At 42.0% G+C, this 17713-nt stretch overlaps 1 protein-coding gene across 2 annotated transcripts in view; it reads left to right on the top strand.

The window, feature by feature from the left end:
• Window positions 1-5814: 5814 nt before the first annotated feature.
• ERCC6L2 (ERCC excision repair 6 like 2) overlaps window positions 5815-17713 on the top strand; it is a 134059-nt gene continuing 122160 nt past the window's right edge. Inside the window, exons 1-3 of one of the 2 annotated variants that reach the window (XM_072150832.1) lie at window positions 5815-6073; window positions 12190-12611; window positions 17209-17331. In XM_072150832.1, coding sequence (XP_072006933.1) covers window positions 6034-6073; window positions 12190-12611; window positions 17209-17331 — 585 coding nt within the window. In that variant the 5' untranslated portion in view covers window positions 5815-6033. Of the gene's footprint in view, window positions 6074-12189; window positions 12612-13599; window positions 13669-17208; window positions 17332-17713 lie in introns of those variants that run through there. The other variant, XM_072150833.1, reaches the window with a different exon arrangement.

Here is a 17713-nt window from a genome sequence, read left to right as displayed (position 1 = left end):
GTAGGCAAGTTCATGGTCTGGGACAGGCAGGAGGTCGAGACAGGCGGCAGAAGTTCAGGGTCAGAGGCAAAGCAGAAGGTCAGGGCTGGCAGGAGAGGAGCATAAACGGGAACGGGTCCGGGGTCACAATGGGGAATCCAATCACAGGCAGAAGGCAAAGGAGCAAGCTTTCTTGACGGCAAAGAGCATGAAGATCCGGCAGGGAATGCTGGGAGACGCCTGCTTTTAAGCATTTCCTGAAAGGGCCAGCACCAATCACGTGCACGGCCGCCTGACAAGATCAGGAACGGGGAGAGGTAAGATTGTGCGGCGGAGCGCAAGGGCACACTGAGGATCACGGATGAGCCTGCGAACCGACACATGGGTCGCAGCAGCACCCGTGACAGGGCCCTTTTGGTTTATTTTAATGAAAGCAGGAGAAAAAACCTTCTAAATGTCTGCATATATTTTTCTACATTTATGGCGTTGCCTGAAAATGATGTTCAGAAGAGGACATTTTAGATTAAAAAAAAATGTGTTTCAATATTTCAGATATTCAGCACATCTGTTCCAAAAAAAACTAAGAGCCCAATACAAGTGTATTTTAAAATATTTAGTGTGGTCTCTTGTTGACCCATAAAGCGGTTTACATCCACATGGGGGTTATTGCCATAGAAACTGTTCAAAATCTGAGATGTCTTTACCTTTTATCCGGCATGAACATATATATTTTAGAGCTAAATAAGAAACTCCATCTTGTTTTAATTCATATGAGACACTTGAAGGGTTCACAAACCTATCAAAGGCTATTCTAAGTAATTTGAGATGTGCAGTTTTAAAAATGTGATAATTTGTTCGGAGTTCTACAAAATATAAAACTTGTAAAATATTTAAAATGTTTACATTTATTTTTACAGAAGGACACAAACTTTTTCCCAGATTTTCAAATAAATTGCAGAGGTAACTGGTTTCCTATTTACCTTCATGGCTTGGATTACCTTTAATGAGAGACCTTTGGATTCGAGCAATGACCGTTCAGGATCCATGCTGACAACTTGAGGCTAGCTGGTTTTGGATGCATAACTGGTCCCTGATAGAGAAGATTCTCCCTTAGAGGTAGAGGACTGAATTCAGGACTGAATATCAACTTCCTCTTCTGCCAGTCTGAAATTAATGCACTTTTTCCATCCAAGCAGATCTTCTGTAGCACTTTTGCTATCAAAGGCATTGGTGGATATGCATAAGCTAGGTCCCATTGGGGACTCCCCCATTTTAGAGATAAGGAACAGAAGACTTGTTGATTTAGGCACCATTTGTGAAGGTCCAGTTTTTTTCTGCTCAAAAAATAATGAGGGGCTGTCAGGGAGAGAACATTTTCTTCTGCCCAGGAGAAAATTCTTTGGGAAAGATTGAGAAGTTTTTCGGATTTTGTACTCCTTTGTCTCTTTATTTTAGGAGACTGGCGTCATGTTATTGAAAAGTATCTTTATATGATGGTTGGTCAACAGGAGAGGTTTTGATTTTAAAGCTTGCTAGATGGCTTTGAGTTCCCTGAAGTTTGATTCTGAATCTTTCCTGCACCAGTTGATCAAGGAATTTGGCTCCAGACCTTTGTGGCTTGCATCAGTCTGGATAGTAATCTGTGGATGGCAATGCCAATAAATACCTTTTTGAAGACCTGATGTGGAATCTTTATTTTTATACAGGCAGTCCCCGGGTTACGTACAAGATAGGGTCCGGAGGTTTGTTCTTAAGTTGAATTTGTATGTAAGTCGAAACTGTATATTTTATATTTGTAGATCCAGACAAAAAAAATTTGGCCCCAGTGACAATTGGAGTTTAAACATTTTTTGCTGTATTGGGACCAAGGATTATCAATAAAGCTTCATTACAGACACCTTACAGCTGATCATTGCAGCCTGGGACTATAGTAAAGCATACAGAAAGCTTCACCAGAGGTCTGAGGGGTCTGTCTGTAACTATGGGTTGTCTGTAAGTCGGGTGTCCTTAAGTAGGGGACCGCCTGTATTCAGGGGATACAGGTTTTTGTCGAATGATGAAAGGATCCAGCACGGAAGGGTTCTGGAATTGTTTTGGGACTAGGACACAGACTGAATGCAGACGGTCAATTTTCTAAGGAGCATCATGGCTACCCAGGTGGATACTTGGTATTTTTTTTTTTTTTTTTTATAAACAATTGGATCTACTGGACCAGACCAACCCAATTTTAAAGTCTGATGTGAAGAGAAACAAAAGGCCACATCTGATTCTGCCACAATCAAAAGGTTGTCTAGATATGGAATTATAATTAGGTAGAGTGTGAATGGCCATTCTTAGGAAATTCTGTGAAGAAGGGTATATAGGTCTGTGATAGTAGGAATCTTTTAAGTCTACTCTGCAAAGAAAAGAATCTGGGTTTATTAAGGGGGTATCTAAACTCACAGATTCCATCTTGAATATGCAGTAGATGATGAACTGGATGAGATGCCTCAGACTGATGAGCAGTCTGTGAGAGCCATTGGGTTTTTTCACCAAGAAGATGGGCGAGTAGAATCACTGACCTTATTCTTCTTGAGGAACTTCTCTGATGTCTTCCATGAGAAGTAAAGTTTGCAGCTCAGCCCAGATCTACTGGTAAGAGAAACATGAGGAAACTTGGGTAACAACAAACTTTTGTTGGGGGAGAAGTTGGAAGAATTCGATACGGGATCCATTGGACACAATATCTAGTACCCAAGTGAGGTAATAGAGTTCCCTGATGAAGCAAAGTCCAATAATATTCCCCCCACTGTAACGTAATTTTTTTCTGAGCACCGGAGTTACTAAAGCTAATGAGGAAACCTTTGCCTTTTCCACCTTCTGGATAACTTCAGCGCCCGTTTTTACCTTTTCCATGAAAGGATCTTTGCTATCCGGAGAGGGATTGTTCTTCTGATCCTTTTGAATTTCGGGGAAACCTTTTTTTTTGTCTGCCACTTTTTCAAAGATATAGTCTAACTCGGGTCTAAAGACAAAATCACCTCAAAATGGAATATTACACAGCCTGGGTTCAGAGCGGATGACAACCGTCTATTACTTTGACTACACGGATCTTCTAGCCACAATAGATAGGGTTCCTTCTTTTGCTGCAAATCTAAGACACTCAGCAGAAGAGTCAGCGAGAAACCCTGTGGCTATTTCAAGAACAGGGATTGATACTAGTAGGAGTTCTTTAGAAGTATCTGCAACAATAACCCCAGAGTGGAGCACCTGTATAGCCCCTATAATACAGCCTCCTGTAGCACCAGGAAAAACCAGCATGTCATGGGTGCTCCCGCGACCAGGGATATGGCTCACCCATGCCCCTCTGTATACTCTCCCTGCTCACGAACTTGGTCCTCGGGCCATGCCCGCGCCTCCTCGTCTCCTAGGGCTCGCGCGTGCCGGCTTCAAAGAGTTTATAGGGCTAGCGCACCGTTAATTGGTGCTGGCCATTTCCCAGAATTCTATATAAACCTGCCTCTCCCTGCTGAATCTCCGTGCCTCGTGCCCTAGAGAAAGCTGTGTTCCATGCCCTTTGCTGATTTTGTGATTTCCTGTTGTGACCCCAGTTCCGTTTCTGATTACGCTCCTCTGCTGACTGCCTTGACCTATTGCTATGTCTGAAGTCTGACACTGCATGAGGACTAATCGAGATAGGAACTGGATGAACCTGGACCTGAATGGTGTGAGAGAGAGGAGTGCATGCTCTTCTTGCGATCGACGTAGGGACAGGAAGAACACTGGAGAATGGCTGCGGGAGGGGCCTATGAATCTTTCTTCCTATCCCTATAGAGGTCAAGGGGCATCCTCCAGGTGGGCCGTAATGGGGGACGAGGTGGAAAGTAGATTATTGGTAAATGTTAATTAGTAACCAATTTGGTTTGTTAGACTAACTGTACAATGGGAATTACATTTAAAAAAAATATATAACTTTTTCAAAATTTTCACCAAATTTCCCACTTTTTAATGAATAAATAAATGCAAAACATATCAACCAAAATATGGCACTTACATGAAGTACATCATGTCACAATAAAAAAACAAATCTCAAGTTAAACCATCCTAAATTTATTACCGCAAATAGTGACACTTACAGATTTTAAAAATTGTGCTCGGTCCTGAACCTATAAAATGGCTTCAAAATTAAGGGGTTAAAACTGCTTCTTCGTTTGTTAACTGTTGTGGTAAATAAAGGCAACAAACTATTTTACCAATGGAGCAATAATGCAGTGTTTACTATATTTGCTATATGGTGAATGCATACTAATAAATGTAAAAAAAAGATATACGAAAAAGAGGAACTGATAATCAGTTGACTAGTTTCTGAGAATAACTGCTACTAACAACAGGAAAGAGAACCAAATATTGGCTTGTCGGCTGCAGGACAGAGAGCTGCTACTGAGGGACGTAAGCAGAACAGACTGCAGAACAAGGGTGTAGCGCCTTGGGCAGGGATGACAATTAGGGCTCTCTCGCACTTGAGTGATTCACGTTCGCACCCATGATTTTTCACAGATTCCATACTCCGACTAATTTCCTATGTGTTTTTCACCGATTTGTGTTTTAAATATCACAGTTGGTGTAGTTTCTTTCTCACATGTGGAACACTATCCTCCTTAGAAGTCAAAGAATCTGCAACAAAGAACAAAAAACAGACAGAAGAATATAATTTGTGTGCAGTCTGTTTTTTTCTAAGATGATGCTGGAGAACCGGGGGGGGGGGGGGGGGTCTGGATTTATCATGCACTGGCGTACTTTTCCCTCAGTTATGCCACCTACATGCCAAGTGGGTGGGGAGGGGTGCAGAGTTGGCTGACCATTAGTAATAGCCTGAGCCTCTTATATCAGGCTCTTAAAACATTCCCCCCATCCACTTTTAGCCAAACATCCATTTTTGGCTTATTTCTAAACCTTACCAATAATAAGGTACATCTCAGGCTGATTAAAGGGGTTGCATTTTTATTCACTGCTATGAGACAGCCAAGCGATTTCCAACACTTGGGTTTCATGCACATGAATTAGGCCGGAGCCCAGGCGAAGCACATGGCTGGCTGGAGAGGTGAGCACTCCTCACCCCTCCCTATAGGGAGCCGCACAGCCTAGCTGTATTTCCAGCAAAAGATAGCGCATGCTCTATCTTTTTTACAGTAACGTGCTGTGTACAATGCACTTCAATGGTGGTTGTACGCTAGCTGCCATTCGTACGTCTCGACTTGATAATTCATTCAATTAGTTCTCGCCATAGGTGGGGATCCCCCCCAATCATATTGTTAGCCCCCTATCTTGTTCAGAGGATAACATACTTGGTGCAATCCCTTTAGGGGCACCTCCACAATAAGACCTATTCCTCCAGTACTTGAGAAATGGACCCTTTCTCACTATGGCAGAAGGGGGATATGCCATAAAGAACACAGGTCATCAGCTCGCCACAGGAGCCTTGTCTAGTTAACACGTTTCCAGGGATTCTCTCAGCTTCACATGACAGGTCTCTATTACCTGCAGGCCTCCATACTGGACACATTCCGCTAACCCTTAAAACTTTAGTCCTAAATCCAGATGAATCTTCGGCGCCTCTTCTCCTTCCAGTTTACTTGAGACTTGTACTATTGTCTGCATTGTCTTACATGTTACACGTTAACCCTGATAACGTAGTGCAGACTATGTCCTTCCTTCACAATACATCCACACTGTGCCCCCCCCCTGCGAGCTCAGCCGCCTGATAACACAGCGCACACTATGTCCTCCCTTCATAACACATCCACACTGTGCCCCCACAGCAGAGCTTCTACATGTCATGTGACTGGTCACATGGTCGTGACATCACTGCAGGTCCTTCAGCTGTTGTAGTGTGAGGAAGTTTTCCTGTAGGATGAGATGAGTGTATCAGGGAGCAGTGTACGATGGCAGGCAGAGGGGCAGCGGTACTATGTGGCACCATGTGTGCTGCTATGAAGCCACAATACCTTGCCCTGGAAGAGGCAGACAGCTGCCCATCCTCTGCAGTATAACCGCTTCAGTGCCCTGTAGATATCCATGATGACAAGTGACGCTCCCATAAACATGGATGCACAAGGCAAGTACATGTGTCTTCTGTTATATACTGCTAGTGCCACTCACTGATGCACCTGACCCCAGCTTGTCTTCAAGCCTCACTAACCAGACAACATCAGCTGGATTCTCCTGCATTCTATGCTGCCGCAGGTGTATATGATATCCTGCAGATCATAAATCCACAGTGGAAGGCTGTTTCCCCTGCGTGAGCTTTTTACAAGCCCCATACACTACTCGCTACTGCAGTGATGCTGAACCTTTTAGGGACTAAGTGCCAAAACTACAATCAAAAGCCACATATTTTTCACAAAGTGCCAAAAGCCAATTTAAAGTAACTCAAGTAGCTCACAGGTTTCAAACGTATTGGAATCCTGAGGACACCAATACAGTAGAAAGGAGAAATTCAGATTATTATTGTAGTTTCCCTCTAAGGTCCCTTAACAGGATGAATCACAAGTCCAGAGAAAGGTCTACAATGATAATCCAGCTATCCAGTCACTTTAAAGGGCACCTACCACCACAAATCTACCTATAAAGGTAGATCGGGTGGTAGGTGAATCAATGGGACGTGAGGTCCTCGTGTCCCCGCACTTTTTTGGAAACGTTTATTACCCTAATATGTAAATTTTTTTATGCCGCTACTGGGGCGTGGAGTAGCCGCATCTGAGGTTACACGAGGCGGCTACTCCACGCCCCGGTAGCCACTTTACCCCTCCTACTCACCATCTTCGGCGCACAGCTGCTCGTAGCTGCGCGCCCTCGTCCGACGGTCCTGCCGTCTGCGCAGGCACTCCCCGGCTTCGGAGCAGTGACCGCACAGGCACGGGCCTGCTGTTCTGCGCATGTGCAGACGGCAGGATCGTCGGACGAGGGCGCGCAGCTACGCGGAGCTGCGTGCCGAAGATGGTGAGTAGGAGGGGTAAAGTGGCTACTGGGGCGTGGAGTAGCCGCCTCGTGTAACCTCAGATGCGGCTACTCCACGCCCCAGTAGCCGCATAAAAAAATTTACTATTATTAGGGTAATAAAAGTTTCCAAAAAAGTGCGGGGACGCGAGGATTAGCTCTTAAAAGGGATATCCTCACGTCCCATTGATTCACCTATCACCCGATCTACCTTTATAGGTTTAAAATAGCGCTGAACATGGCACGTCCTGGGCTGCCTGTGACTGCAGGAGAAGGTATTGGGTCCTGAATGGTGATCATTGTGCTGGGTGCCCACAGAGAGGGCTCTGAGTGCCACCTCTGGCAGCCCTACCATAGGTTCGCCACCACTGCGCTACTGTATCATGTCACAGATTTTCTGGAAAGCAAGTCCGCAGGTAACACTCTAAGACCGCATTCACACGCCCATATGGATAGAAAGCAATGGCCGCACGGAGCAATACAGGTACCGCTCCGTACATGGGGACCGCTCCCATACATTGTCCTGATCCCACGGACTGCACACATTGCACATTGTCTGCCAGACAAAATGCAGTGCCAACGCTGTCTTAACTGTTTATTGGCAACTGGTATGAATGCACCCATGTGAATGGGACCTAACTTCTGTTAGAAAAACCCTCATTCACACCTCAGTAGCGCATTAGAGCTCTTTAATTATAAAAGTAAAGGTGGACATTCATCATATGATGATATTCCTCCCTGGATTGTGTAAGGACCAGAGATATCCACTCTTAAATTTGTAGTTAGAAATGTGATTTTTATATACAAACTTTTATTTCTGAGAGTTCCGATGGTAACTTTAAGGCTGCATTCACACGACCATAGGGGGCCCTAAATACTTCCCCCCCGTAGGCCAGCAATGGGCACGTGGAGCGATACGGTGAGGCACCGTCCGACATGTCCTATCTCTCCCTGTCTTGCCGTGCACTATGCATCGATGTGGAGAGGGGAGGTCACTATTCCTCCTCTCCATTGCAGCATATATGTACGTGTGAATACAGCCTAAGAGTGGATATCTCTGGTTCTGTGAAGCATCCATACACAATCCAGATATCATATTAAATATGTTTAATATGACACCAGAATTGTGTTTTTTGGCACCAGGGTTTAGGATATGTAAGCTTTTGAAGTGTGCCCCCTCCAGCCTGTCAGCTGAAGGCAGAATGTAGAAGAAGCTGCAGGAAAGAATTAGCGCACAGTTTGCAGAATTGTAGAAGTACATGCATCCTCTGCGTCTGTAGCTGAACTTGGGGAAAGAATGATGAGCTTGTATTTAGAAAATTGTAAGAGAAAATTTGTAATTAATAGAACTATCCTATCAAGTAAAAATCTCACATGTAATGAAATAATAATGCAAAAAATTAAAAAATGTTTTGATATGTAAAGCGTGTCCAAAGATATTGTCATTTAAAGGACACCTGTCATCAAGTCTTTGCAGCTAATTCTGTCCCAGCGTTTATCTAGTCAATTCATACATTAATCATTATAAAATCATCTTTTCTTTATTATGTAAATGAGGCTGGGCACATGGTTAGAGGCAGTGATGTCACTCCTGTTACCCCTCCCCTCTCCCCCCTGCTCATGTCTGTGTGTAATGAATAGTAAAGCATTTCTATTGTCTGTGCTTTATCTGATGACATGCTCTCCCTTCTTATACACATGTGTGAGATACACACATCAGCTACACAAGTACCTGACATGTTCTGCTATAACATGGTTGCCTGGAGCTGTTGTATCTCTCCTATACACACACAGGCTGTAGGGGGCGTGGGCACCAGCACCAGGAAGCACATGGAGGAGCCATTACACCATATATAGTTTAGGGGGTTAAAGAGAACTCGTCAGGCAAAGTAACCCCCTAAAATAAATATATTTTCATAAACTGCCATTAGAAAGCATTGCCCACCCTTCATTGTCCTTCTACATGCCTGTAAACCTAAGCAATGAGGTCCTAAAGCTATATGCAAATGTCCTGTGAAATGTCCAATGAGTCATTAGCATATTCAACCTGTCCAGCTTATTAATTAGTGGAAGGCACAGCAGCACCCCCCAGTGCTTGACTGAAAGTCTGTATAATGGTGTGAGGTATAAGCAGGTAAGCACAGACACTAGCAATGCTTTACTATACATTAAACACAGACCTGAGCAGGGGGAGGAGAGGGGAGGGGTAACAGGAGTGACATCACTGCCTCTGACCATGTGACCAGCCTCATGTACATAATAAAGAAAAGATGATTTTATAATGATTTATGTATGAATTGACTAGATAAAGGTTGGGATGGATCCTTGTGAGCTGCTACAACAGGTAGAGGTGACAGAAATAGTGACAGAGACCCTATGACAGGTGTCCTTTAAAGAGAACCTGTCATGCAAAATAACCCCCTAATCTAAATAGATTTTCATAAACTGCCATTAGAAAGCATTGCCTCTATCCCTTCATTGTCCCTCTACATGCCTGTAAACTTAAAGGACACCTGTCATCAGATCTGTGTCACTAGTCTTGTCACTACAACCTGTTGGAGCAGCTCACAAGGATCCATCCCAACCTTTATCTCCCCTCTCTTCCCCTGCTCATGTCTGTGTATAATGTATAGTAAAGCAGTGCTAGTGTGTGTGCTGCATCTGCTGACATGCTGCATCCTCCTAATACACATGTGAGACACAGACGTCAGCTACACAAGTGCCTGACATGTTCTGCTATAACATGGCTGCATCCTGGAGCTGTTCTATCTCTCCTATACACACATACACACACAGGCTGCAGGGATCGTGCCCACCAGCAAGCACATGGAGCAGCCATCACATCATTATACAGCCTCACATCATTACACAGGTTGTCAGTCATGCACTGGGGGTGTGGCTGTGCCTCCCACTCATGAATAAGCTGGACAGCTTGAATATGCTAATGAGTCATTGGACATTTCACAGGTCATTTGCCTACAGCTTTAGGACCTCATTGCTTAGGTTTACAGGCATGTAGCGGGACAATGAAGGGATAGAGGCAATGCTCTCTAATGGCAGTTTATGAAAATATATTTAGATTAGGGGGGTTATTTTGCATGACGGGTTCTCTTTAAGCAATGAGGTCCTAAAGCTGTATGCAAATGACGTGTGAAATGTCCAATGAGTCATTAGCATATTCAAGCTGTCCAGCTTATTCATCAATCGGAGGCTCAGCCACACCCCCAGTGTATGACTGACAGCCTGTATAATGGTTTGAGGCTGTATAATGATGTGCTTCCTGGTGCTGGCGCCCCCTGCAGCCTGTGTGTGTGTATAGGAGAGATATAACAGCTCCAGGCAGCCATGTTATAGCAGAACATGTCAGGTTCTAAATGCATTCCTCATCCAATCCCTACCCTTCTTTGGTTGAACTTGATGGACAAGTGTCTTTTTTCAATCGTATAAACTATGAAACTAGGTACTTGTGTAGCTGATGTCTGTGTCTCACATGTGTATGGGAGGATGCAGCATGTCAGCAGATGCAGCACACACACAAACTATGCTTTACTATACATTACACACAGACATGAGCAGGGGGAGGAGAAGGGAGGGGGAACAACGTGACATCACTGCCTCTGACCATGTGACCAGCCTCATTTACATAATAAAGAAAAGATGATTTTATAATGATTAATGTATGCACTGACAAGATGAAGGCTGGGATGGAATTCCTGTGAGCTGCTCCAACAGGTAGAGGTGACAGAACTAGTAACAGAGACCTGATGACAGGTGTCCTTTAAGGTATGGGCCTTGCTTGATTTGGTTGATATGAGTTATGTGAATTGGCTTTTTGAGACTTTTTTTGAAAAGTCACACAAAAGTCGCCTACACCTGTTTTAGACTGGAGTTTATTTGTGGCACAAATAGTATCATTTTACTGAGATTGTGCAAAATTTTTTTATACGTCCACACCTGTATTCTTAAGATAAATAAAGCACGACAGGGAAAAACTTGTAGCGGCAAACTTTGTAGGACAAGTGTAAAAGTTAAAAATATAAAAGAGAAAAAAATTAAAAAAGTGTGATAAATGCCCCCTTTGTGCCTTTGTTGCTTGTAAGGCTATATTCACACGAACGTATGGGGGACGTATATACGGCCGACGTATATACGGCCGATATACGTCCCCCATACACTCCTATGGGCGCACGGCACCCTACGGGAGCGGTACGGTGCCGCACACGTGCGGCACCGTACCGTTCCATACCCGGGAAAAAGATAGGACCTGTCCTATCTTTTCCTGTAATACGGGGCCGTGCGCCATAGGTTGCTATGGAGAGGGGCGGGGGTGAGCTGCGCTCACCTCCTCCTCCTCTCCCCGTACACTGCCGTTGCCCGCTACGGTACGGTACGGGCGGGCAACGGCAGTGTGAATATAGCCTAAGACAGAGTTCACTGACATTTTAGAGTGCAAAGTGGCAATAGTCCAAAGTGGAAAATTCAGCAAAAGGTAAAAAAAATACTCAAATCATTATTGACATACTATTTAAAATTCGTTTTACATTTTTAATGGAATGTCTATTAAGATTTGAATATTTTTTTAAAGGGAACCTGTCATCAGGAGCCCTTTTGTGGCTTCCCTATAGAGAATAGTGTACACATTTCCAAAGAGTTTTTATAATAAAACTGTCTTTTTTCAAATAAAAGTTAGATAAAAGTTTACAGAGCTGTGTCCCTAGTCCCATGGCAGTGGCCAGTGAGGAGTGGGGCAGACATGCATGATGTCCTGGAAGGGGGAACAACTGGGGAGGGGAAGAGATATCGGGCAAATGTGATATTTTTTACATTTTAAATAGACGCATGACAGAGTGGTTTCCCTAGGGTGGGGGGAAACCACTCCCCACTGGCCAACCCCATGGGACATGGGACACTGCTCTGTATACAAAAAACTTTAATCACTCTCCATTCATAAACAAAATTGTGATGTATAAATGCGGCAGGGAACTTGTTAATGGAATGGACAGCACAAAAAAATATGCTGCCGTTTATAATGCAATAGATACTATTATTCCTTTATTTTATTCTTACATTATGTTCAGTAATGGTTACTTTATATAACTATTAAGTACAGTAAGAAGTGTTCTTACAAGAAACTTCCGTATGTTGTGTCACAGAGAGTGTTTCTTGGGAAAACATACTTTCTATGATTAATAGCAGTACCTAGATTTACATATTGTGTTTCACATGCCTTTCTAGACTGGAATATCAACGATCAGTGCTTAGCCCCTTACACTGAAGATGGGGAGCTGCAGGAAGCCATAATAAAGTCCATTGAATATAAAGCGCTAGACCGACCATATGCAGTGGTTTCATTCTTGAATGGCATAGAAAAGAAGCTTCCTACTTCACAGCTTTGTAAAGTCTCAGGCTTCAGCAGTGCCTGGAACACATCCATGTTTGATGATGAAGATCTGGAAAAACCTAATTTCCCCAGTCGAAAACCTACAGCCCCGGCGAAGGCTTTCCCATTAACGGACACAGGAGTTTGTATTCCTCATACTATAAATCGGTATTTACGCAACTATCAAAGAGAAGGTGTCCAGTTTCTGTATGAACACTATGCTCGATCAAGGGGGTGCATCCTTGGTGACGACATGGGACTTGGAAAAACGATACAGGTGTGTATTACTCACCCCCAAAATGTTATTTTTCTACCTATTCTACATTTCCCAGTTTTGATATTTGTATGAAATAAACTGATGATGAAAAGGCTATTTACATACTTTGACAATGAGAGTACTGTATTAATAAACTGTATAGTCTGTACAAATCACCACTCTACTGACTACAGTGATGATGTGTAGACAGACTAAGCACTGTACATTTAGTATAAATATGCTCCTGTGCATACTACATACAGTAAAAGAACAATAAACAATATATATTTTGTCTATACATTATCACTGTACTTTTGGTCCAGTCCCCAGTTTCTGCTCTTCGTCTCACTTAGAGCATATAAAGCAGGATGGTAAAGGCATGCAAGGGAACCTATGCAGTGCAGGATGCCCAGGGCACACCATACTGGTAGAGCTGAGTAGAATTACTGATTCTAATGATTCTGAGCATCCTTAAAGGGAAACTGTCACCGGGACCTCATTTTCACTAGACAGTATGCAGAAGCCCATTACACCTGCATTCCAAAGATGCCTTTCACATTTTCTGACCATTTACATTACAATATAATATTTATGCATAAATATATGCAATGCAGGTGTAATGGACTTCTGCTACTTGTCTTTAATGAAAATGAGGTCCCTGGTAACAGTTTCACTTTAAAGAACTGTAAAGTATGCCATTTTTGCCTAGCTATGCAGTAAGCAAAAATTAGCAATTCTCTAATTTACTTTTTAGCCTTTATCTTGCCCCTCCATCTGCTCTCCATTGGCCATGCTTTCTGTTAACCATGGGAAACCGTATATATGACGAGAGGAGGCTTGTTGGGAGGTGCAGTTGTAGAGTAGTGTAAGAAAAGAGGACCTGCAGTGATGTCACAAGCATGTGACTCATCACATGCTTCAGGTCGGCTAATTCATATTCATATGAATGCCCTTAGCTGATGTCACAACCAGGAAGTGTCATCCAACTTCAGGAATAGCTGAATATGATTTATAAGAAGGGATTATGGATATACCAGGCTGTATATAAGGAAAAGGAGAAGCCAGCAGAATGACACGGGTATCGTTGGAATTGCTGATCCAGGGGCAACCAAATTGTGTACACCAGGACTGATAGAAAATTACAACTGTGAAATGCTGTATTTTTGTTATTAACATTGAATTAGAGATTGCATTATTTTGTTTTCCTGAGTATATTTAAGAATCTTGTCTTCTTGTCCCCTTTAACCCCTTATCACCGACACTAGTTTTCAGCTCATTGACCAGACTCGATTTTTCAAATCTGACATGTCTCACGATAATTGGTTATAACTTCGGAACGCTTTAACATATCCCGGTGATTTTGAGAATGTTTTCTCGTGACACATTGTACTTCATGTTAGTTATAAAATTTAAGTGATAAGTTTTGCGATTCGTTCTGAAAAAAAGTGAAAATTTGGCAAAAGTTTGTAAAAATTCTTCATTTTCCAAGTTTGAAATGTTCTGCTTTCCAGATAGGAAGTAAAACTACCCAAAAAGCTTGATAAATTACATTTACGGAATGTCTGCTTTATGTTGGGATGATATTTTATGCATCCTCTCACTTTTCTAGGATGTTATGAGGTGCAGAACATTAGGTGCGATTTTTCTCATTTTCATGAAAATTGCCAAAACTCACATTTTGAGGGAAAACTCAGCTTCCAAGGGACATTGTAAGGCCTAAATAATAGTAAAACCCCATAAATTACCCCACTATAGAAACTTCACCCCTCAACGTATGTAAAACAACTTCTATTAAGTCCATTAACCCTTTAAGTGTTTGACATGGGTTAAAACAATAAGGACCTGCAATTTAGAAACTATGGAATTTTTTTGGAAAATACATTCATTTAGGCCAAACTGACAGTTTCATAATAAATTAAATGATGAAACGCACTGCAACGTTTGATGCCCAATTCCTCCCGAGTGTACTGATACCACATATGTGGTGGTAAACTGCTGTACAGGCGCACGGCCGAGTATAGAATGAATGGAGGCGCCATTCACAGCACATTTGTATTGTCACATTGTACTACCTATACATTTTTATATTTTTTGGTAATGCAAACATATGAGGGCTTATTTTTTAGGGGATGAGATGCAATGTATAGATAATTCATTTAGGGGGGTCTATAGCTTATTCATGAGATTTTATTAACTATATCAAGGGGGACACAAACAAAATCATCAATTTTTATTTTGGATTTTTAGCATTTTTTTCCCCCCGCTCACCGTAATGTAAAAATAATATTTTATCTTTATTCTCTGGTTCACTACGATTGCGGTGTTACCTCATTTATATAGTTTTTCTTATCTTTGCTCAATTTTCCTGAGCAAAACCAATATTGGAGAATATCGCATTGTTTTTACTATTGACAACTTTTTATTGCCATAACTTCTGTATTTTTATGTTGTCAGACCTGGTTGAGGGCTTATTTTTTGCGAAAAGAGTTGTTCTTTTCAGTCGTATCATATTAGGGAAGGTAGCTTTTTTTGATCACTTTTTAGAACATTTTTTGTGATGGTGTTTGATGAAAAATTGTATATTACGGGAAGTTTTTCGTAGTTTTTTTTTTTCATCGTTCACCGAGCGGGTTCAATATTGATTTAGATTTATTGTACAGATTAATACGGACGCGGTGATACCAAATATGTATGTTTTTGTGTTTTATTTACTGTATTTGCATTTTATGTGTTACTGGGGAGATTATGGGACTTTTATTTTATTTATTTATTTAATTATATTATAAAAAGATTTAATTTTTTTTTTTTTTTAACTTTTTTACATTTTCTACTTCTTGGCTTGAATAAGCGATCATCCGATCGCTTATTCAAGCCTTTACACTGCAATACACTTGTATTGCAGTGTATAGTGTAAGTAACTGAGCATGCTGCGCATGCTCAGTTACTTACAGCCGGGTCCTGCCAGGAAGGCAGGACCCGGCGAGAAGAGGAGCCGACAGCCTCGGGTCACTGGTCGGGACCCGGGGCAGCGGCAGGAGGGATCGGATCCCCCGGTAAGCACACCGGGGGGGTCCGATCCACGGGGGACACACTTGCACGCCGCGGTCATGCTTGACCGCGGCGTGTAAGGGGTTAAACACCCGGGATCGGAGTTTTTCCGATCCTGGGTGTTAGTGCCGGGTCTGGGCTGTGATATCACAGCCCGACACCGGCACTATACTGACCCGATGTCCCGAAATCTTCTTCTGACGCGGCGCCGTAGAAAGGCGCCGCGTCAGAAGAAGTACCCTTAATGACCGACGTAGAATCCCGATAGGGCGGTCATTAAGGGGTTAAAGGTGCGGTCACATGGGGTGTTTACATTGTGTTTTGAAATGCAATTCAAACGTCTGGAGGTGTTTGAATTGCCCAATCGCATATGTATTTCCAATGAAACGTATGAGATCAGTAACGATCAACTAGCATTTTGCTAGGAGGGCTTTAGCTTTTTATGACAGTTTATTAGTTTATTATTTGTATATGTATTGTGAAGGTTGCACTGGTAATGTTAGTATGAATTTTTTTTTGTCTTATACATTTTTATTAATTCAGTTTAACTGTATTAATTATGTGGTTAAAAAAAGGATGTTGTAGTGGATAGAGAGATCTCTATGTAGTGTATAGAGGTGCTGTATCTCTATGGCAGGTACAGAATGCAGGTTGTGAGTTCAAATCGCAGCTGGGCAAAAAAATATTTAATTAAAGGAGTATTTCCGGAATATTAACATCTGATACAAAAACCCATAATGCTATACATAAATGAATACAACAAAACTCAGTGTCATTAAACACAAAATGGAAATTTAAATAGTTTGCCTTTGTGATTCAAAAAATGTTATGGGCTTTTTAAAGTAGGCGTAGTTATCTCTAAGATGGCTGCCATCTACAACTACAAGTCCCATAATCCCGCAGTTCTCAGTAACAGCTCCTCAATCGTATGCTCTGATGATCTAACAGATTGTCCTGATGTGTTACCATAGTATTGAGGTGTATCGGCCATCACTGCACATAGCATTGAGATAACATCTCACCGCTGGCCATACTGTATCCGTTGCAAGCAACCGAATGCAGACTCGCATGCTTGCCCAGCCGGGTGCAGGACATGTGAAGTGGACATGTAACCAGTGACCATCTTCTGTCCTGTGTCTCCTCCAATAGCATTTAATTCTTCGTTACAGTGTATGGCCATAACATATTTCTGCTAAGGCGAGCACAATTTTAAATAACTAATTACATATTAGCTTTTATTTTAATGACCCATTTGAACATAAATTATACTTATTTCTGGAATACCCCTTTAAATAACCTGCCTTTCAAGGTAGCAAAAGGAGGCATATTTCCCATTGTACTCTCTATGAATCTTAATATTACAGATTTTCTACCTTTGTGTGTGTATAATATGTGTGTGTGTGTGTGTGTGTGTGTGTATATATATATATATATATATATATATATATATATATATACATATATATATATATATATACAATGAAACAAAGTCTGCAAGACTAAAACTGTGACAAGTCAATCAAAAATACCTATATGTAGGTTCTTGCTAAATTGCAACTTTTATCTTTAGGTCATATCCTTCCTAGCTGCTGTGTTACACAAGAAGGGCACAAGAGAAGACATTGAAAATAATATGCCTGAGTTTCTGCTGAGAACAATGAGAAAGGAGCACTCTACATCATCTACTAAAAGGGTATGGATATTAAACATATGGTTTTCATTGTGGGGTCCTATTAGCTGTGGTTGTTCATTGCTTCTGCGAATAAGCTTGGTGATGCTTAATGCATGCACCCACATTTCTGTCTGGATTTTGGTGGCCACTGATACTCGCACTACAAATACTGAGTTATAGGAGGCACTAATAGGCCGAGCTCTGCTCATGTATACTGCCCAGCAGATAAATTCTCATTGTGTTTGGATTTAATGATGGACTATTGAGTAAAGTGCCACTTTAGCTACAGCTTTATGGGCAGATAATGTGGACTGCTAAGAAATCACACAGCCCATATAAACTCGGATCCTATTGCTGCTGGTCTCCACTGTACAAATAAAATCGTGGTAAATCATGGTAAATT

Source organism: Engystomops pustulosus, chromosome 1 (assembly GCF_040894005.1).
Source record: "Engystomops pustulosus chromosome 1, aEngPut4.maternal, whole genome shotgun sequence".
Classification (NCBI taxonomy): Eukaryota; Metazoa; Chordata; class Amphibia; order Anura; family Leptodactylidae; genus Engystomops; species Engystomops pustulosus.
The sequence above is the reverse complement of the archived record's forward strand: the minus strand, read 5'-3'. Positions and strand labels throughout refer to the sequence as shown.